The following is a 21,870-nucleotide window of genomic DNA, read 5'->3' on the forward strand; positions in this document are numbered from 1 at the left end:
ACCGAAGTCTAACACGCACGCCCACAACATATCTTCCAGAGTCTGGATGGTCCGCTCACTATGACCATCTGTCTGCAGGTGAAAAGCGGTGCTAAAATGCAAATGAGTACCCAGCTCATCATGGAACTTCTTCCAAAACCTGGAAGTAAACCGTACGTCTCTATTTGAAATCATGGAGACTGGCACTCTGTGCCGCGCCACCGCCTCTCGGATGTAAATATCGGCCAACTTCTCTGCTGAGATACTCTCCTGGATCGGTATGAAGTGGGCGCTCTTGGTCAACAAATCCACGATGACCCATATAGAATCCACTCCCCGTGCAGTCTTGGGAAGCTTGGTGATAAAATCCATCGTGATATCTTCCCATTTCCACAGCGGGATATCCAACGGTTGCATCTTGTTGTGTAGTCTCTGATGCTTGCCCTTGACCTTCCTATAGGTCAAGCACTGCTCTACGTACCATGCCACATCCCGCTTCATGCAGGGCCACCAATAGTCTAGACGAAGATCTCTATACATCTTCGTAGCCCCAGGATGAATGGAGAATCGGGATTTGTGCACCTCCTCCAGCAGAACCTGGCGCACACCCCCGTGGTACGGTACCCACACCCTACAGTGTAGTGTCAATAATCCTTGGATATCATAATCGAAGGAGGAAACCTGACCCACTATACGCTCGTTCTTCCGATGTTCCTCCTTCATAGCCTCCTGCTGATCATCCCGAATCCGCTCTAACAGTGGAGTCACCACCGTTATCCTCATACAGACGTCTCTGATCGGCGCTGCCTTGCGGCTAAGCGCATCGGCCACCACATTGGCCTTCCCTGGGTGGTAAAGGATCTTGTAGTCATAATCCTTTACCACGTCCAACCACTGACGCTGCCTCATGTTCAGATTCAGCTGGTCCATGAGGTACCTCAAACTCTTATGGTCCGTGTAAATGGTACATCGGACTCCATAGAGGTAATGCCGCCAAATCTTGAGGGCGAAGACAACCGCCCCAGCTCCAAATCGTACGTCGGGTAGTTCACCTCGTGAGGCTTTAGCTGCCTCGAAGCATAGGCAATGACATGCCCTCTCTGCATCAACACCACGCCCAACCCTAAAATGGATGTGTCACAGTATACAACAAGATCCTCTATGCCCTCTGGTAGGGCTAAGGTTGGCACTTCGCATAATCTCTGTCTCAAAGTCTCAAACGCAGCCTGCTGCTCAGGCCCCCATCGAAAGACCACGGCCTTCTTCGTCAGCCGCGTCAGGGGTATGACTATCTTTGAGAAATCCTGAATGAATCTCTAATAATAGCCCGCTAATCCCAGGAAACTCCGAATCTCAGATGGAGACTTCGGAACTTCCCATCTCATCACGGCCTCTACTTTGGTCGGGTCCACTAAGATCCCGTTCTGGTTGACGAGATATCCGAGGAACTACACCTCGTGCAACCAGAACTCACACTTAGAGAACTTAGCATACAAGTTCTCCCTCCTCAAAGTCTCTAGAACTTCTCGCAGATACTCCTCATTCTCCTCCTGCGTCTTGGAGAAAACCAAGATGTCGTCAATAAACACTATCACAGACCGGTCTAACATCGGTCTACATATGCAGTTCATGAGGTCCATGAACGCGGCAGGATCATTGGTGAGCCCGAAGGGCATCACCACAAACTCGTAATGGCCATAACACGTCTGAAACACAGTCTTCTTCACATCCTCCTCTCTGACCCTCATCCGATGATATCCTGAACGCAGATCGATCTTGGAGAACCAAGATGCTCCCTGAAGTTGGTCAAATAGGTCATTAATCCTCGGGAGTAGGTAACGGTTCTTCACTGTTACCTTGTTCAGCTCCCGACAATCTATACACATTCGCTGTGACCCGTCCTTCTTCTTCACAAACAGAATCGGGGCTCCCTAGGATGAACTGCTCGGTCTAATGAATCGTTTGTCTAATAGCTCCTGCAGCTATGTAGACAACTCCTGCATCTCAGGAGGAGACAACCGATATGGTGCCTTGGCTATCGGAGCCACACCAGGGACTAGGTCGATCCTGAACTCCACCTGTCGCTCCGGAGGTATCCCAGGAAGCTCCTCTGGGAACACATCTGCGTAATCCCGCACCACCAGAACCTCGCTCACCGTCGCCTTACCCGCCTCACGGGTGTCCATAACATATGCGATATATCATGTGCAACCCTGCTGAAGCTAGCGCCTAGCTCTCGCTGCTGAACATACCGCTGACCCTCGTTGTGGCCTATCGCCCTAAACTACTAACTCTCCCCCACTTGAGGTCCTGATCCGCACTAGCTGTTGAGCGCAATCTATCACCGCCCCATTGGGGCTGAGCCAATCCATGCCTATAATCACCTTGTTCGCACGCAACGGAATGGGAACCAAGTCTACCAAGTAGCGCTCCTGAAATAGCCTCAGAACACAATCTCTGAACACTGTTGATGTTCGCACCGATTGATCATTAGCAATCTCTACCTCTAAAGGGCAATCCAACATGCCCGAAGACTCAGTGAACTTCTTGCTAAGCGCAAGAGAGACAAACAATCGGGTGACACCCCAGTCAAACAACACCTGTACTGGGATACCGTTCACATGGAATGATCCTAAACGCATATACAAAGAGCACATATCAATATTTTAATATCATATAAATAAACCAGAGGGAAAGAATCATACCCGTCACCACATCGAGTGTGGCGCGTGCCTCCTCGGTAGTCAGCTGAAATGCCCGGCTCCTCGCCACTGGAGCCTCTGCCTTGCCCTGCCGGCCATCAGTAATCCGCATGGTTGCTGGATGTGGCGCCTTCACAGGCGCAACTGCTGTCAACTGGGGGCAATTGGCCTTCTTGTGGCCCCTCTGGTTGCAGTGGAAACAAAGCAACTCTGAAGTCTGTATCACCGGTGCAGGGGCTGTCCAATCCCTATTGAAGTGCCCCATCTTGCCGCACTTATAGCATCCCGACGATCCCACTCTACATGCTCCCTCATGTGGCCAGCCGCATTTCCTGCAGCGGCCCAGTCCTGACTGGCCTTTCGGCCTACCATCTAATCCCTTGGGCTTCTTCCGTGAAGCCCCTACCGTCTGTCCCTCTTCTGCCTTCCTTTTCTGGATGTGCTCCAAATCTATCTCCCTCTCCCTCGCCCTGGAAATCATAGAGTCCAAGGTAGGGCAAGCTGAAAAACTGACATGCTCCCGAATGTCGGCTCACAGCATGTCGTGGTAGCGGGTCCTCTTCATATCCTCATTTCCCGCATACTGGGGCACCAGTAACGCCCTCTCTCGGATCTTGGCGGTGATCTCCGCCACAGTCTCTGTCGTATGTCTCATGTCCAAAAACTCTCTAGCTAATTGTTGGAGCTCCACCGCAGGTGCGAACTCCGCTCTGAACCGGATCATAAAGTCCGTCCATGTCATAGCCTCAACAGCCGAGGCTCCTAATGAGTCACCAACAGACTCCCACCAGTCTCTAGCTCTTTCTCTAAAACACCCTGCTGCAAACCTCATCTTCGACCCCTCGGGAAAGAAGCTAGTCAACTGCGCATACTCAATGTCTATGATCCATCATCTAGCAACAATGGGGCCCTTCGCCCCTTGGAAATCTGGCGCACCACTGCCCCTGAAGTCCTTAAAGGATAGTGTGCGAGATCCTGACTGGCCAGATGTCAGGTCACTCCTGAACACCCTGAGGCGGTCCTCCATCAGCTCAACTATCCCTTCCTTGATCGACCCGAAGATGATGGGGGTCGACTCAAGGATGCCTCTGGTGATATCTGATGCAATGAACTCACATAGCCCCTCATCTACTGGCTCGGAACCTGATCCCGAACCCAATCCCTCTCCTGAACTGACAACTGCTGGCCTCGGACATAGTACCACTATTCTGCAATACATGATAACAACCGCTAGTGATACTGATACCTCTTAAGGGATCACGTCTACTACAAGTTCCCTAGTCTTGTCTTAGCCTTCCTCAGTTCGGGTATGGATCTTATGCTTTCAGTAGTACGGGCCCATACTACCTTCCACATCTATCTGTACCTTCTTCAAGGACTGCCTTGACTCCACCAGATCCCTTTTACCACTGTTGATCACTGTTATCCTCATCCTAGGCTTACCCTAGGGAAAATCTCTGACTCCACCCAATCCGGTCCTCAACTGCTGAAGGCCTCCTTGTAATGCCAAATAGTCATTACCTGAATACCATCACATGCAGTGAGGCTCGGATAATCCTTCGAGTAAAAGACTTGTCCCTACAACAGTTAGACTCAAACGAGAGCTACGCAATAGGGTCGAATCCAGCACTGTGAGATTATTCAACCTTGACCACATGTAGCGTGACGTATTCACCTAATGGCTAACTCTTATCACTCAGAGTCCCACAAAGCACAAAGCAAGCAGCAGTCGGATGCAGGAAAACTACTCAAACAAATCTGCTCTTATAATGAGATGTTGCACTAACATACAATGCTAAGCTCATACTATCAGGCATACCCTAAACAGGATATCCTACTATTGTCTACTCAATTCTAGCATGCAATTCTCATAATCTGAAACACATAAAGCAGACACATAAGGCACCACTCCTAGATCCTTAGTCCTATTCTAGCATGTTGCTCTACTGAAACTGTTAAACATAACATAAACCTGTATGGGTACTTTGGGGAATACTTACTTGAGCTCGGCCGGTCGTGCACGTCACACACTTCGTTCATTCTTAAAACTCTTCACTTAACTTTTTATAAAACTTTTTCTTTTGCGAAATCTTTTAATCCCTCAATTTGAGTTCAGACAGCCCCGAAAGTGTGTCCGAATCCATCAAACTAGGGCTCTGATACCAACTTGTAACAACCCAATTTTCATGTCCAAAAATTTCATTTTTAAATCAATACCTTGGAAAACATTTGTAAATAAAACATTGTCTGATCAAATCATTTCACAATCATATATCGTGTTTGAAAACCAAAATACGAAATCAACTAAATGTCAGAGTACAAATCACAGAACAATCTCGTAAGGCGGAAAACAGTGTGTGTGTGTATGATGTGTCGCTACCACGCCAGCTCCTCCCCCTTCGATGAAGAAGTACCTGAAACCAAAATTGAAAACTGTAAGCACGAAGCTTAGTGAGTTCCCCCATCTTACCACATACCATACAATCATATAACATACAATACTTGTCAGGCATTTCTCGGGTGCCCGACCTACCCGTGCGGCCATTCTTGGGTGCCGACCACCCTTCGGTCCTAACAACCGAACCTCAGGGACTATTTCACCCCTACCACTACTACTATCACATATCATAACATAACATACTATCAGACATATCTGGGGTGTCTGACTACCCTTCGGTCCTAACAATCGAACTCGGGGACTGTTCCCCTCCTAGTACCCCTAACACATATAACAGATCATGCTACATATAATCAAAACATCAAATACTGTCAGACGTATCTGGGGTATCTGACTACCCTTCGGTCCTAACAACCGAACTCTACTACTATAACACATGAAGCTAGCATATAACATATCAGGTAGTAGCAAACCTAGATGATATCACAAATACAATCATCTAACACACAGCTCCTACTGGTGGGCCGGCATTGTGGCCATAGACCCACCGCTACTTGAAGGTAACTCATCTCGAAGTAGCTGCTGATCTGCGCGGGAACTGTCTGTTTGCTGCTACTGCTCCGGAAATCCTCCGGCTGTAATTCCCACAAAACACTCAATCAAACACTGCTAATTTTCCTTAGGTCTGTAATTCCTTGACCAAGTGAGAAGTCAAAGTCAAAGTCAAACTTCCAGTTAACCCGACTCGTCGTGTTTTATGAAGAACTTGTCGAGTTCATCTTCATCCGATGAACACTCTGGTCTGTGACTCGCCGAGTTGTATGAACAACTCGTCGAGTCCGTTCTTGAGGCAAGAAGATTGCATTGGACTCACCGAGTCAGGGCATTGACTCGTCGAGTCCTTCCATTATTGAGTCTGGCATCCTACTCACTTAGTTCACCTATGGCTCACTACACTTACTCATCATAACTCAAAAGGAGAAAATCGGAGACTCACGACTCGACTTGTCGAGTCTGAAGAACGACTTGCCGAGTTGCATGCATGCAATTACTCTATTCTCGAATCTCCTTGAATCCAATGCATTCCATTCGTAGATTTGGGTTCTTACGGTAGGTTTTACACGTAAATTTTCCAACTTTACGTGTATTCATGCATCAAAAGGGAATTAAGAGGCTTAACAAGGACTAGAAGAGTAGATCTAGGACTTATACACAAGTTAGGCTCATAAACGCAATAGATCTAAGCTCCTAGAGCTCAATCATGCCTAGATCTGAAGTCCCTTAACACTATAAGCTCATTAACCAAAGATCAAGACTAGAAGAGGCCTTAAAATGACTATCTTAAGCTCTTAAGGGGATAATAATGAAGGAACAGAAAGGGTTTCGAGTCTAATACCTCGAGAAGCTCTGAAATGGCCCAAAGATTCTGGATCTTCTTCCTCTCCTCTTGTTCTACCTTTATTCTTCTCTCCAAAACTTCAAAGAATTGCACCAAAAGCACTCAAATCACTAAAAGAAGGGTTAGGGTTTCATGAGGGGTGTTCTGGACGTAATGGGGGCCGTTATGAGGCACAAAAAGATGTTTAAATAGGGTGCAAACCCTTGAAATTAGGGTTTCATCCAGACTGGCAGACTCGCCGAGTCCAGAATATGGACTTGTCGAGTCGCCAACTTAAACATGCTCGATATCCCATCTCTAGTCGGCGAGTCGGGCCTACCACTCGCCGAGTCCAAGGCTAAGATTGCAAAATACTTAGATAAATCATACATACCCGAAACCATGTTCTACATAGCACCTCAAATGTGATGCCTCAAACGGCTCACCAACACCATGAACACAGGAAGACTTGAGAGAGAGGCTAATTTGCATACAAAATCGTTTTTCACTCTTCTTAGAATGCATGGGGCCGATTTTGGTGACTATGTGTTTATTTTATAGTGTGGCAAACTCTAGGGTTATATCCATGCAAACCCTAATTCTCATGACCCTTAATATTACTTAGGCTCCATGGGTTAAACCTCCATGGACTATCCATGGACTATCATATTGGTTTAGCACATCCAAAATAACCATTGGCCGACACAATAAGAATCATTGATTTACTAAATCAGTCCCCGTATATTTAAAGTCTTTTTTGATCACTAAACTAACTCCAAATTAATTCTTCATCAATACTAATTAAATAATATGATTTCATATTAATATATTAGAACTTATAATATATTAATAAATCATAAATAACCTCTTCTCAGTCATCCTAACAAATTGCTCTGGTGAAGGCAACCCAAATAGACCATGCTACTCTCGGGTCAAGTACATACCAATTATAGTTATGGGCATAGACACCTAATCCAACATACTTGTAACGTCCGAAATTTATCAGGTATTGTATTGATTTTATTCAAGTTATAATTGTTAAATAATGGGATTTCGGGGGTGGAGCATATGTTGGGCGTACCGGTTGTACACACGGTGTACGCCTATGAGGCGTGGATCAGGGGACACCCATGCATACGTTGGGCGTCCCAAGTGTATGCTGGGCATAGGGTGACCAGATGCAAACCCTAAATTTTAGTGTTTGCACCCTATTTAAACAACTTATATTCTTCAAAACCCTTATCCTCTTAGCCTCCCTTGTCCTCTCAGTGCCCAACTCGAACCTTAACCTCTTGTTTGTATTTTGGAGCTTAGTTTGAGCATTTTAGTATTGTTTTAGTGATTTTGAAGAGAAAGAGGTTTGAAAAAGGAGCAAGGACTTGAAGAGAGCTTATAGATCTAGGGGATTAGTACCATTTCTGACTCATTTGAGGTATCAAGCTTCAAACTTGAACATTGCATGCTTAGTTGTATTGTTGGGGGTGTTTTATGGGTTATTTTGACTCCATTGTTGAGGTTTCTTGTGTCTTGGTAGTTCCAGACCATAAGAGTTGTCCTTTTGAGCTTTTGGAAGCATTTAGAGTCATAAAAATCGGACCTTGATGGTTAAGTCACAACCATGAAAGTGCTTCATGGTTACAAAGTTTGTTTAAGGACTTAAATCATGTTTTAACCCCTATCTACGCATGCGAAGACATAATGTTTGTAACTTTATGGATTAGGATGTCTTAAAGGACCTGAATCTATGTTTTGGATGTTAGGACATAATAGATTAAGTCACAAAAGGAGTCCTAAGGAAGTTTCCAAGTACCCTGGGCATACACCCTGGTACGCTGCGCATACTAGGTCAACTTCCCGCATCTGGTCAAGGCCAGCATACGATGGGCATACGTGCTAGGTACGCAGCGGGTATGCATATAGAGTGTCGAATAAGGTTTTTGGGCCTTAGAAGTTTGGGCCTGGATTTTTGGGCCTCATGGCCCACTATGGAGAAAGGCCTCTAGTCCTATGACTGGGATTCATGGTGTTGGGCCTCTTGGGCCTTATTGGGCCTTAAAGTTTAAAGTAATGGACTTGGGCCTTAAATTTATTATGGATTGGGCCTTGGGGGAAAAGGCACGTTAGGGTGAGGACTAGGGAACCTTGCCTTGGGATATGAATTAGAAGTTGGGCCATAAGGGAGTCATACTTGGGCCCAATAACTAACTAAAGGACTTGCTATGTTTTAAGGAGAGTAGTCCCGAGCCGTCTATGGAGTACAAAATTGACACACAGTTTAGGTGAGTTACCTTCCTGTAGAAGTGGGTCGAAGGCACCAATGTCGACCTACTAGTAGATGATTGTCATTGTGATAATTTTCTGGTATGTCACTATCTATTATGCCTTATGTGCTAGTACGCTATGATATTATGTGATAATGGTAGGAGGGGTGAAATAGTCCCCGTAACCGGTCGAAAGGACCAAAGGGGTAGGTCAACACCCAGATATGCTAGCCAGTATGTGATTTATGTGTACGTGCTAGGATGTTATATGGTAGTGGTAGGGGTGAAATAGACCCCATAGTTGGGTGAAACAGACCTAAGGGGTAGGCCAGCAACCAGGTATGCTAGGCGATTACCGGTTGAAAGTGATCGATGGGGTAGGCCATCACCCTTATATGTTAGGCGGTTACCGATTGAAAGAATCGAAGGTGTAGGCCAGCACCCAAATATGCTAGGCAGTATGTGTATTGTTTGTGATGTGGTATGATGAGGGAACACACTAAGCATCGTGCTTATAGTTTTCAGTTTGGGATGTGTATTGTTTCCTTATGACATATTCTGATATTTGAGATATTTATTTTTATATTATGATATGGGATGAAACTATTGATGTTTTCAAACAACCGTTTTATAAATTACTTAATTAAAAATGAAATTTTTTGGTCTTAAGTTTTGGGATGTTACATGAATGGTAAAGCAAAATCTAGGAATTTTCGAATCATGATTAAGGAATTTGCTCTCCTTGATGTTTGTTCTTTGGGTTGGTGCTGGTTTCTTGATCGGTTTTTTTGCTTCTCGCTAAGGATTGAATCGGCCTTAACGTAGCAAGGTGGACATCTAATTAGGGTATCATTCCAGTGCCGCAGCGGACGAAATATCGATTGTTGGACGCTTTATCACGAAATAGACTTTGCACTTATATGTGGAGACAATGGGGTTGTTAACCCTAGACATTGGTAAGGTATTACTGTCAGCTAGTATCGGATGGAGTGGGATCGAAAGAAGCCCTCAAGGGGTTAGAAGGGTGTTTAAGGAGTAATGGATAAGGATAGATTTCGAGGACGATATCTAATTTAAGTTGGGGACAAGTTATTGATTGTTCACATAAATAGAAATTATGACGTTCAGTTCCCACAGATTCAATTAACTCCGAATCATCAAGTAGGACTAAGTTAAGTGTCCAAAGTAAGGATCCGTCTAGCACTATGTGTAATGTAAAAGCAAGTCAGAAAGTCGTCAAGAGTATGATATTGTTAATCTAAAGTACCTTTAGTCATGTTTGTACCAAATTTTGAAATTCTATATTGAAATTAAAAATTTTTTTTGAGTGACACAATCTTGTTTTTATTACAGCAACATAAGCAAATTGTCTCAAAAATACACAAACACCACAAATCAACAAGGAGGTAAATTTGCAGTCTATATCCATGGCAAACTCTCAACCCACTACAAAGCAGCACACTCCTGTAGAATAGGTTGCAACATCTTGTTCAGGGGAACCTGCAAAAAACAATAAATAGAACTCAATGATATTTTAATATCTCAAAGGAAGTTATAAATAGGGAGGTAAACTAAGATACATACATTTTCACCCGGTCTAGGGGTACCAACTATCCTATTGTTAGGAAGTATCTCAATGATCTAAATATATGAAATTAAGATCACAAACAACAAAAAAGCATAATAATATTACAATACTTTTTGCATAAAAAGTGTTATGAAAGACATTGGACATACCTTAAAATCATAGAAGAATCCATGCACAGTATAAGAAGGTCTACTATCAAGTCTTGGGCGGTTGGGGTTTAGAGTCTCAATCTTTTCAAAGATAACATACAACTGTCTTTAGGTAAAATCCCATATTGGTCTTCCCCGCGTGTACATGTGTCACCATTTCCATTTTATAACAATAAATTAAAAGAATCATTTGATATAATTTAATAAATATAATCTAAATAACTTTATACATGTTAAAGTCGTCCAAATTAGAGACCAGTGCAAGGTATTCATCATGTACTGGTTGTCGAAGATATCTGCTACAAAATCCTTGCTTTAACATATACAATGGGAAGACTTCCACATTGTTTGAATTTGATAATCGATGAAGTGAATTATTAAATACTTGATTGATGTTAGCTTTTACTGACTCTAAACCCAAGAAAATGGAAACACAAGATGTATGAACTGTGTGGAAGATAAAGTAGCCCGAAAATACTCCCCAAACTGCAACCCGGTAACAAGGAAGAAAACCCTCGTGTCAAAGCAAACCCCATGGTCGCCTATCGGGGAGAGAATATCCTCCAAGTCAGAACCAAGGATAAGTAGCAACTTCCTTGCATATAAGGTAATGACCTAGTAACGGGTGACATTCTATACCCATCGACATGCCAACATATGCACCGAAACAGGAAGTCCTAAACATGGTCGCATGTTAGGGGGGTAGGTGAATGGTCCATGCTTTCCCTGTTGAGTTTAGTTTTGTAGGTTGTAGTGACACCCTTTTCATATATTATGTCATGCTAGAATGAAGGAAATTTAAGTTAGCGCACTACTAAATGGTCCGTACTAAAAGTAGTGTTCCAGACAACATTCTAGAATACTATTATGAACACCATTCCCAAATATAATGGTAGTGTTCCAGACAATATTTTGGAACAACTCTAGACATTTCAGGATTGTTCTACATATTCTTATGGTGTTTTACGCATTCCTTATTACTTCTGTGTATTTTGGACTTGTTCTAGACAGATTCAAACATAATTTTTTATGATTGTAGTTTTCTTATTATACAGATATAATCATACAAAAGTCTAACAACTAAAATTGGAAGATAAACAATTTATTACCAATTAATCGCATCAAATCACATAAAAAAACATGAAAACTTTTTATCATTAACATATAATGACATTTAATCTCCATGCTTAATAAAATCCTCCCTTAAATACCACGTGTCATTTTTTTTACACTCTATTTTGCCAGGTGTCCTTTTCTGTTTATCCGCTATTGAATTTTCCCGCTCATATATATCCCCTTAATTGAAAAGAAATCTCCAAATCAGATCCCGTGAAATGTGCAATCAAAATTTTGAAATTCTTAACTATTTGCTCTAAGTTACCAAATGTAAGATTCAATTCCCTAAATCTCGCTCTCCACATATATCTCCATCTATACATTTTTAGGGTTTATTCAACTACATTTTGCTGCAAATGGATTAAATGGAAACAGACTCTGATGGTTGCCCTTCTGCTCTTTGCTATTCGCATCAGCCCAGATTCACGAAGCAAAGTCTTTCTCTCTCTCTCTCTCTCTATGCTCAGTCCATCAAACACCGACCCTACCTCCAGCTGTCTTTCTAACTGATTTCAAGTTCTAATTTTAGATATTAATATGCAATTTCAAATTTTGAAGTCTGATTCTTTTTGTATGTTACACACATACAGGAAGTTATTCAATGTTCTAATATATGTTACAAAAAGTTTGTATAATTGCTAGCGCTAATGGTTGCACATCCACCCATTGTTGATCGTAGTCGGTTCTACTCTCACTTAGTAATTCGATTTGGTTTAGAAATTGATGGTGGTAACTGAATCATTTCCATTACATTTGTTTTGTTTTTAATTTTGATTGCAAAACATCTACACTTTTGTTTTGTTTTAACGAGTTTGAAAACCAATCATAGAGATTGAACTTTGATAGATTGGTACGACCTCGATGTTAGAGAAGCAAACCGATTCTTGCATACGACTGACCCTATGTGTTTGCTAAAATGCTTAAATTAAAGGCTTGATTCTATCTTTTTGATCTCTGCTCTAAATTCATCATCGTGCTTAAGTGTGAAAAAGAGATGTCTTCTCTTGTTGTTTTGTCGTGCTTTCTTGTGTTACACAATTTGACAGAGCACCCTAAGTTTTTTACACTTGATCTTCTGATCAATCGATTGCATTTATATTTCATTTTCAAGCTTCATCATTTTGTTAAATTAATACCTCGATTTTGAAGATTTTTGGTGGGATTTTATTACATAGTTTCAAAATTTTGGATTAAGGTATAGAAAGGGTTGTAAATTTTCTTTCTAAGATCTCTGCTCACGAATGAAAAGCCTTAATATATTCATATTTAAAATATCTTAAATAGAAGTGGTGTATACAATGTGTAGCTTGTGTCTCGTGTCGAGCAGGTGTACAAAAGGTGATATCCCAGTTTTCATTGTACCATCCCCTCAACAATTTCATTAAACAGTGGGCATATCATCAGAAAGGGGGTCTACTCAGATATAGTTGAGGTTCAGGTGCAGAGACAAATTAATAGGCTCATAAAATGAGTTGCTAGGATGGATGGTGGTCAAAACTCAAATGAAGCTGATGTGGGAGCATTGTCAAATCGTTGTAAGTGGTTGCTTTGATCATCATCTCTAAGTCACTGTTAACAATTTACTATGCAATGTAAGATTATTGTATAAATCTTGCTATATTTTTTTACGAAAAATTTAATTTATTCTTTTGCATTTCCTTTAAATTAGTTGTCTCTTATGTTTTAGTGTTATTCGTAACTAGATTTTGAGTCTGGAATTAGTATCTTTACATCCATTCAGATTCAGGGTTCAATAAATTTACCATTTTTGGAATCTAAGCTACAACGGTATGCTCTTTCAGCTTTGAATATACACTATACTTAGAAGCCTATATGACATTGCTTTGAAAATGTGTAGATTAGAGATGGTGGTGATGGAGGTGGATATAATTCAGTTATACCTCCAACAATTTTGGTAAAATATAAGATTTATAATCTTTTATTTCACATGCAACAATAAATCTTCTTTCTTACTTTCTCCCACTAAACAATGATATCAGCATATTTACATGTGAAATTTAACTTGCATTTTATTTCCCTTTTTAGTTGTTTATCCTTTGACCGAAGAACAGGCAGTTAATTATCCATTTTGCTAAAGGTGATATACAAAAGATGTTAATTATGCAACATTGTCATGTATAAATGTAAGCTTTCATTTAATTGTTTATTATAACATTTAGTTTTCATTTTCTATCTTTATTTTTATTTTAGGCTAATTGCAAAAAATAGAAGCGTACTTTTGATTTGAAAAGTACAATGTTGTAAAAACAAAATGAAAGTAAAATGTGACACTAAACAAGTAAATGTAACGTACTTACAATTATGTACTCAAAATAGCTTACATTTCTTACGGTAGAAGCAATATCTAACAAATAAAGTACAATGTCTATATTAGTAGTGTAATGTAAGTACATTGCTATAGTAAGTGAAAAAATAAAGTACATTGCTATTATCAATAAAAAAAACGTAACTATGTTACCTTAATGGTAAAGATTAAAGTACATTGCCCAAATTGGTAGCAAGGGTAAAGTATGTTGTTATTCTTTTTCTCTTTTCTTCATTTTATAACTAATTTATGTACGTTAATTTCATGCATGGATAAGTTTCACTCAAGGACGGTTCTAAGGGGTTCCAAGTGTGGTACTGGCAACCCCTAACTTTTTCTGACCGTAGTAAAAAAAATTTCGATTTTTCAATTTTTTCTATCTATTTTTCATGTATGGGCGATACTTATTCATCCCGGCAACACCTACCATATATTCTTGCGTCCGTCCCTGGTTTCACTGTGACAACATCCAATATCTCATATGAGATAATAATATGTTTGTTTTGCCCATTTTGTGGTTTATTAGGTGGTGAATGTGTGGCAATGACGATATACTGGAAGCTATATGTCTGTACGGCCTTTTTAAATTTATTTCAATTTTAACCACTTATTTTACATCATCAACATAAATTGGATGGATGTTGGCGGTTAATATTCTTCTATAAGAATTCATGACTTAAAAATATAATTAAAAATGTAATGTTTATATGTTTTTCTTTTAATTTGCTAGAAAAAAAAATCCAAGTGGGGGTAAATAAAAATAAAAAATATGTATTATATACTAAATCAAAGGTGATTTCAACTCCCAAGTGATTTAAAAAATAATATCGTATTCTAATAATAGTTTTTGTTAAATACAAAACACCAACATACAGTTACTTTTTCTAACAATTTAGGCAATGAATTTGATTTACCTGTAATCAATGCTAAGCAATGCAGGTAGGTCTGGCAATCGTGTCTTGTTCGGGTTGGCAGGTTGGCGGGTCAAAATATATCAACCCAAACACAACCCATTTAAATATACAGGTCACAGGTAGGCGAGTTTTGAACCTAAACTCGTATATGACCCGCCAACCCATTTATTTATACGGGTTCACATGTTTGCGGGTTCGTGGGTTAGATTTGGTTCGTGGGTCAGATTCCCTAAATAAAATTGACAATTAAACATGAATAAATTCTTGATGGTTGATGCAAACATATCCGAATTTTAGACACTTAACTACTTAAATCTTAAACATCCAAATAAAAATAAAAAATATTAATAGAAACATGTTCAAACTAAACATTAATACAAACATAGATAATACTTATTACATAATACTTATTAAATATTGATACTGGATACATAAATACATTTAAAAATAAAAAATATATATTTTTTATTAAAAATATAAACGGGTTGGCGGATCAACCTGTTTATTTTTTGAGAAACCAATATATGACCCATTTAATAAACAGGTTGGCGGGTTGACGGGTCGGCGGGTTGGCGGGTTGAAAACCTCAACCCAAACCCACTTATTTCGTGTCGTGTTGCGGATCGTGTCGCGAGTCGTGTCAAGAATTGCCGGCCCTAAATGCAGGTTAGCAAAAGATATTGTCCACATTTTTTGTTTTAAAAGAAAATGGATTACATGGCTTATCTATAAGATCTTAGGCTTTGCCTATGTTTTATTGCACTTTTACTCATTACTAATTATTTTTTCTATTATTTTAATCAAGAAAAAAATGGAATGGGTGGAATACAGAAGACTTGAATTCCACCTTATTATTAATCTCCTCTGTCTCATGTAGCTAAATCCAAACGCAAACTAAAAGCTTTATGTTTTGTTTCACTAATAGAAAATTACCTAAATTCATTAATAAGTAAGAATAATAATTGGCCATTTTTTTTAAATAGTATGATTTTATTATTTTATATATAGAAATATATATTAATTTTAAATAATCAATATAAAAGTCTGAAAAAAACTTACATCTTATTAATTTAGCAAAATTTTATAAAGCTTTTATCCGTGGTTTCTACGGATTGTAACCTAGTAACATATAATGATGTAAAAAATCAACACCTACCCAAAAATGTTGGATCTTTTCACTGTCAGAAGAAAACATTGTTTAAAATTGATAAAATGCGTAACAAGGGATGAGCAAACGAGGTCTGAAACTGTGTGTTCGGAACAAGGTGTCCGACGTTCTATACATATGGTGACCATATTACTGATTTTGGAATTCGGGTCCATAATAGGCATTTCGGACATACTTGTTATTTTTAAAATGTTTTTGGAACTGACTAATCTACTCTAACAAACGAAGATCAATTTTGTCACGTGTGAATCTCCTATAAGTTTTGACACTTGTCATTTTGTAGTATTTTTGAAATAAATAATATTCATATATCAATTTTAGATTTTTTTAATTTTTAAAATTAAAAAGCCACATAATACATAACTATATAAGTCAAGTATTAAATGTAATAAATATGATCTTAAATTGCAATAAATATGTTTTTTCCTTCATTATTTTAAAATTTAATTTTTAAAAATACTTAATTTTTACATTTTGATATTTAATTTTTTTAATTAACTCATGTAATACATGAGTCTCATCCTTCCTAATAAATGAAAATGATTTTGCCACATGTTATCTTCTAATACATTATTGCCAAATGTCATTATGTAAGATATTTAAATTATTTAAATTCCACGTGTCATTATGTGGATTTTTATTTCTTTATTAATCAAAAATTATAATTTTATTAATTAATACTTCTACTATTATATATGTAAAGTATTCATTGTATTAAATGTGTAAATCAATACTATAATTATTAAAGATATTTTATTTCCGTAAATTTCATTTTTTTTTCAAATTCAAATAGACTTATTGTTTAATCCTTTATAACATTTTGTTTTAATCAACCTATATAATATACGGGTTACACAACTAGTTCCTAATTAAAAAATAAAATCAACCCAAAAATATTAAATTACTCAATTTATTTATCGTTATGGTGACAAAGATCCGCAGTTGGTTGTTATTACTGGTGCTATTATTTATACTTATGGTAACAAATGTAGTTATCGTGATTTTTAAAACGAGGAATGAAATTATAATCCGTTGTTCTTCAACAATCCGCTCACAACCACATGCTAAAAGTCAACAGTCTCAGTCTTCCTCAATACCCTTTTCCCACATTGTCTTCTTCCTCCCCGTGAATGGAACACATAATTTTTCGCTATTGGAACCAGAAGTTCTTCACTTTCCTTCAATGGCGTCCACCCTTTGTTTCTCTCTCCTCACCCTTCTCTCTCTTGTTTCCTCACTTTACGGTTTACCGGACCCCCTCTTCATCAACTGTGGATCAAACTCTAACATCATTTTCAGTGGACAGACCTTTGTCTCCGATGACAATTACGCTTCCGGCGGCTCCGCCGTTGAAAACTTGAACACTTCATCCAGTAAACCTCCAATCTACCATACAGCAAGAATTTTCACCAAGAAATCATGGTACGAACTCCCAGCAAATGAACCCAACACTTTCGTCTTGATACGCCTTCATTTTTTCGCATTCTCCACAAAAAAATTTAAACTTTCCGATTCAAGATTCGCCGTTTCAGTTTCTGGGTTTTCGTTGTTATCCAATTTTAGTGTCGGTGACGCGATTGAAATTAAAGAACTTTTCATCCCAACTGGAGCTAAAACAAGCTACAGAATCGAATTCACACCCTCCGATCCCTCATCTCCTGCTTTTGTTAACGCCATTGAAGCTTTCACGACACCAGCTAATATGTTCACGCAAGGCGTCCCTTTCCCACGTAGTTCACCTGCCGGAAAAATTGATGATCTGCATAACTTAACATCGGATTATGCTTTCAACCTAATTTACAGAATTGACGTCGGAGGACTGCAGACGACTGAAGATGAGCGTGACACTACTCTAGGAAGAAAATGGAAACTTGATGATTCCTTTATCTCCAACAGTGAAGGAGCAACAAACAAAAGTTTCGACGGCCTTCTTAAATATGGAGATAATGGAGCAACCGAATACCATGCTCCTGCTTATGTTTACAAAACAGCCAAACAATTGAACATCAACTCATTCAACATAACATGGAATTTTGGTGTAAAAAAGAACGCTACCTACCTTGTTCGAGCACATTTCTGCGATGTTATAAGCACCAGTCTCAGTCATGAAGCCTTCAGATTCTTCATCTACAGCCACTTTAGCGCGAATATTGGACCGAGTGACAGAGTGATAGTTCTAGCAGCACCGTTTTTTGTTGACATGGTGGTGGATTCAGTGGAGTCACAGTTTATGAACATCGGTATTGGTGCGACTCCCGGTAGCAATTACACGGCGTTCTTGAACGGGGTCGAGATCATGGAGTTGTTGAAGAATTCCAGCGAGATTGATCAGGAGAATGAAAGGAAGAACATAAACACAATCGTGTTGATTGTGGTTGGATGTGTAGCTTTTGTGCTGATTTTACTAATCGGTTTTTTCATGGGGAAGAAGTATCAAGAAAAGTTGATCAACCAAAGATCTCAGGTGATGCTATCGTACGGTGGTGATTCTTACACGGATTTAGATACTGATCCATCAACGGCCCCCCATTTGAGTCTCAACCTTAAAATCCCATTTCGTGATATATTAAAAGCAACCAAGAATTTTGATGAGAAGTTGATGATTGGACAAGGAGGTTTTGGTAAGGTCTATAAAGGAACACTTTCAAATGGTCGAAACGTGGCGGTGAAACGAGGCGGAAAGGGGCACGGACAAGGGCGGCCGGAGTTTGTGACCGAGATCATGGTGTTGTCAAAGATACGACACCGCCACCTAGTTTCTTTGGTTGGTTATTGTGATGAGAAATCCGAGATGATACTCATGTATGAGTTTATGGAAAAGGGTACTCTTCAAGATCATTTATATGGTAATGAATACAACCTAAAGCTTTCATGGGAACAGAGACTTGAGATCTGTATTAGTGCGGCCCGAGGTTTGCATTACCTTCACACGGGTTCAAAAGATGGGATAATTCATCGCGACGTGAAGTCAACAAACATCTTGCTTAACGATCTTTACGTTGCGAAGGTGGCCGATTTTGGGATATCTCGTTTCGATAATGTGGATGAAAGCGGGATTTCTGATATCAAGGGGAGTTTCGGTTATATGGATCCTGAATACGCGATATACATGAAAGTGACACAAAAATCCGATGTTTATGCATTTGGAGTGGTTCTTGTAGAAGTACTTTGCGCAAGGCCCGTTATCGGACACAATTTTCCTGATAAGGAAGTGAATTTGGCGGATTGGGCAAAGAAACATATAAAGTGCGGGAATGTTGAGAATATAATCGATCCATTTCTTATGGGTACGATAAATATGGATTCGTTACGGATCTTTTTGACCTTGGTTGAGAGATGTTTAAAGGATTTAGGAGAGGAAAGGCCTACCATGATAGAAGTGCAACGAGATTTAGAATACGCGTTGGGATTTCAACAACCGGTAGATGACGACAGTGAGTTCTACAAAAATAGCACGATCAATCAACACATCATTGCAGTTTCCGATGTCAGTGATTGAACGGCTTCCGTCATGTATTAATCATGAGTTCGAAGTGAATGATAGCTCGAGCTCGAGCTATCCGAGTGAAAGCCAAGTATTTTCACAATTAGGGATGAAAGGAGCTCGATAATACAAACGAGTAGTTCATGGCCATCAGCTATGGGTTTGTTAGAAAAGCTCGATAATATAGCCTTTTATTTATATATGCGGTTCGAGCAGTTTTGTTAGTTAGAAGTTGTTAGCTAAGCATCACTTTTTGTATATGTGTAACTCGTAGCTTTTCATTTATAATCAAAAATTGAAAACAACAAATCAAAATATATCTCTATTATTTTTGTTTTTCATTGTAACTGGTATCACAGCACGATCCAGTTTTTGTTTGATTCCATATCAATTTCATCTTTTATTCATCAATTATGTTTGATACATGCCAGGTGATACCGAAAGGAATTCAAACCAATTCAACAATTCAAAACAATCGACAACCGTAACAATTAATAAAAATAGGTCAAAGATGGTCCGTCAAACCACCGCGAATGCCAGTGTAATATGAAGTTATGTTACTCATAATTGCACACAGATTACTCCAAGTTGCTCGAAAGTTGATAATCATTAAAAAATAGAAAAACAATTCACAAAAATAAGTACTATTTACAATTTATGTATTAAGTATACTTTGGAGCAATATGTGGACAAATTGGATAGAGTATGTTCTAACGATTGTATGGATATAAAGATCATTAAAAACAAATAACATACAAAGTAGTTATGTCCGTTTTATGGTAGTAAAATCAGTATTTAACTGATTTTCCTAGAAACGAAAATTGTACCAATTTGTTGGGATAGCTACACATTTTGTAAATTGTTTTTAGTATGTTTTTGAACTCAGACTTAGGTCTATTATATGATTTCATTTTTATTATATTTTTAACCCGAAGTAAGATCAGATTCATGAAAATTGTCGGACTCGAGCCCTATAAACAGAAAACTTTAAATGTGGTTTTCACATACTTTCGTATATGGGATATGGATTTCATTTGCGTTTTAGAATCACCACACTCGAGATAATTATAAGCCACTTTCAAAAAATCAGTACGAAGTTGGGATTGCTTAGCACACAAATCGATGTAAACTTGGAGGGTGATATCATAACAATGACTTCATCTAAGTACATGAGAGTATCGTGCATATGTGAAAATATTCCATACATCCTTCAAAGATCCAAGAAAACTTACACTCACTTATATCCCTCACACTCTTTCTACTTTCTCTCTCTAAATCTCTCTCCCCTTTGTTCTTGGGTGGAAGAATGTCAAAACTAACATTTTTGCTTAGGAAATTTTGTCTTCATGTAAATCAACTCTTGTATAACTTGTAATCTAAGTTGATGTCATGTACTATGTTCATTCAAAATAACCATTTGAATCACAACTCATGAGTGAAGTTCAAAACCTAGTTCAATACATCTCATATATACTTAACTGTGGGTTTGAAACCCTAAATTTCCAGTTCAAACCCCTATTGGACTAGAAATCACTTATTGGGTCTAATTGGCCAATAAAGTCACAACTTGGTTATTTTGTGCTAAGAATCCTTATATGGGCCCAAATTGGACCTACATTCATTAAACTATAACATTTTGGGCCATAAGACCTTTTATGGGCCTTATTGGGCCTAAAATATTTTACTTGACGTCATGGGCTTTTGATGTGCACAAAAGTACCCACTAATTTTAATATTTATAACCTAACAAACTTAACTAACTATGCACTTATGCACTTATAGGCAGTGTACCTAGTCAGATTACAGTATAGCTTGGGTAAGTCGGGTATCGATCCCAGGGAATGGTGTTTTAATTAATTTACTCACTATAAAATTAACCTAATTATTAACAAGTTTAAAGGGGTTTTATTTGATTTTGCAAGATCAGATGAACTTAAATTCAAATTCAATAATTAAAAACACACTCTTGTTTAGTTTGAATCCACTTCTTCCTTATGGCTAACTCATGATTACGGATTATTAAGTTGGTTTTTAGTTGTATTAGTAATTTAGTTCTAACTTTACCAATAATTAACTAATTCATGTCTAACAATGTATGTTCACACATAATTAAACACATAACCAATTATGAATGTAAATATGCTATGTAAGATTTGTTGTATAAACACAATTATGATCACAATACATGTTCTCTAGCACAGCTAAGCTTTATTTATTCTAATTACTAACTAAGATTGGTCAATCCTAGCTCTAACAATTCAATGTTCACTAAATCATTAGGTAAACAAGTTCATGCAGTTTAATGGTCACTAAGCTACACAGAACATGCAATCAAGCAATTAGAGAAACAAACAATAGCATGCTAGGTTATACAAATCAAACACAAGCAATTTTTACCAACTAAAAT

General features: G+C 38.7%; 1 protein-coding gene across 1 annotated transcript; it reads left to right on the plus strand.

The window, feature by feature from the left end:
• Window positions 1–17,009: 17,009 nt before the first annotated feature.
• On the plus strand, window positions 17,010–19,791 carry LOC111896364 (probable receptor-like protein kinase At2g23200). The gene has a single exon (XM_023892369.3). It carries the CDS (start codon window positions 17,163–17,165, stop codon window positions 19,476–19,478), a length of 2,316 nt encoding a protein of 771 aa, XP_023748137.1. The 5' UTR covers window positions 17,010–17,162; the 3' UTR covers window positions 19,479–19,791.
• Window positions 19,792–21,870: the final 2,079 nt, after the last annotated feature.

This window comes from Lactuca sativa, chromosome 4 (assembly GCF_002870075.4).
Source record: "Lactuca sativa cultivar Salinas chromosome 4, Lsat_Salinas_v11, whole genome shotgun sequence".
In the NCBI taxonomy this organism is placed as follows: domain Eukaryota; kingdom Viridiplantae; phylum Streptophyta; class Magnoliopsida; order Asterales; family Asteraceae; genus Lactuca; species Lactuca sativa.

Excerpts from the sequence above, each read along its gene's own strand:
- LOC111896364 (XM_023892369.3), top strand. The coding sequence starts at position 17,163 with ATGGCGTCCACCCTTTGTTTCTCTCTCCTCACCCTTCTCTCTCTTGTT.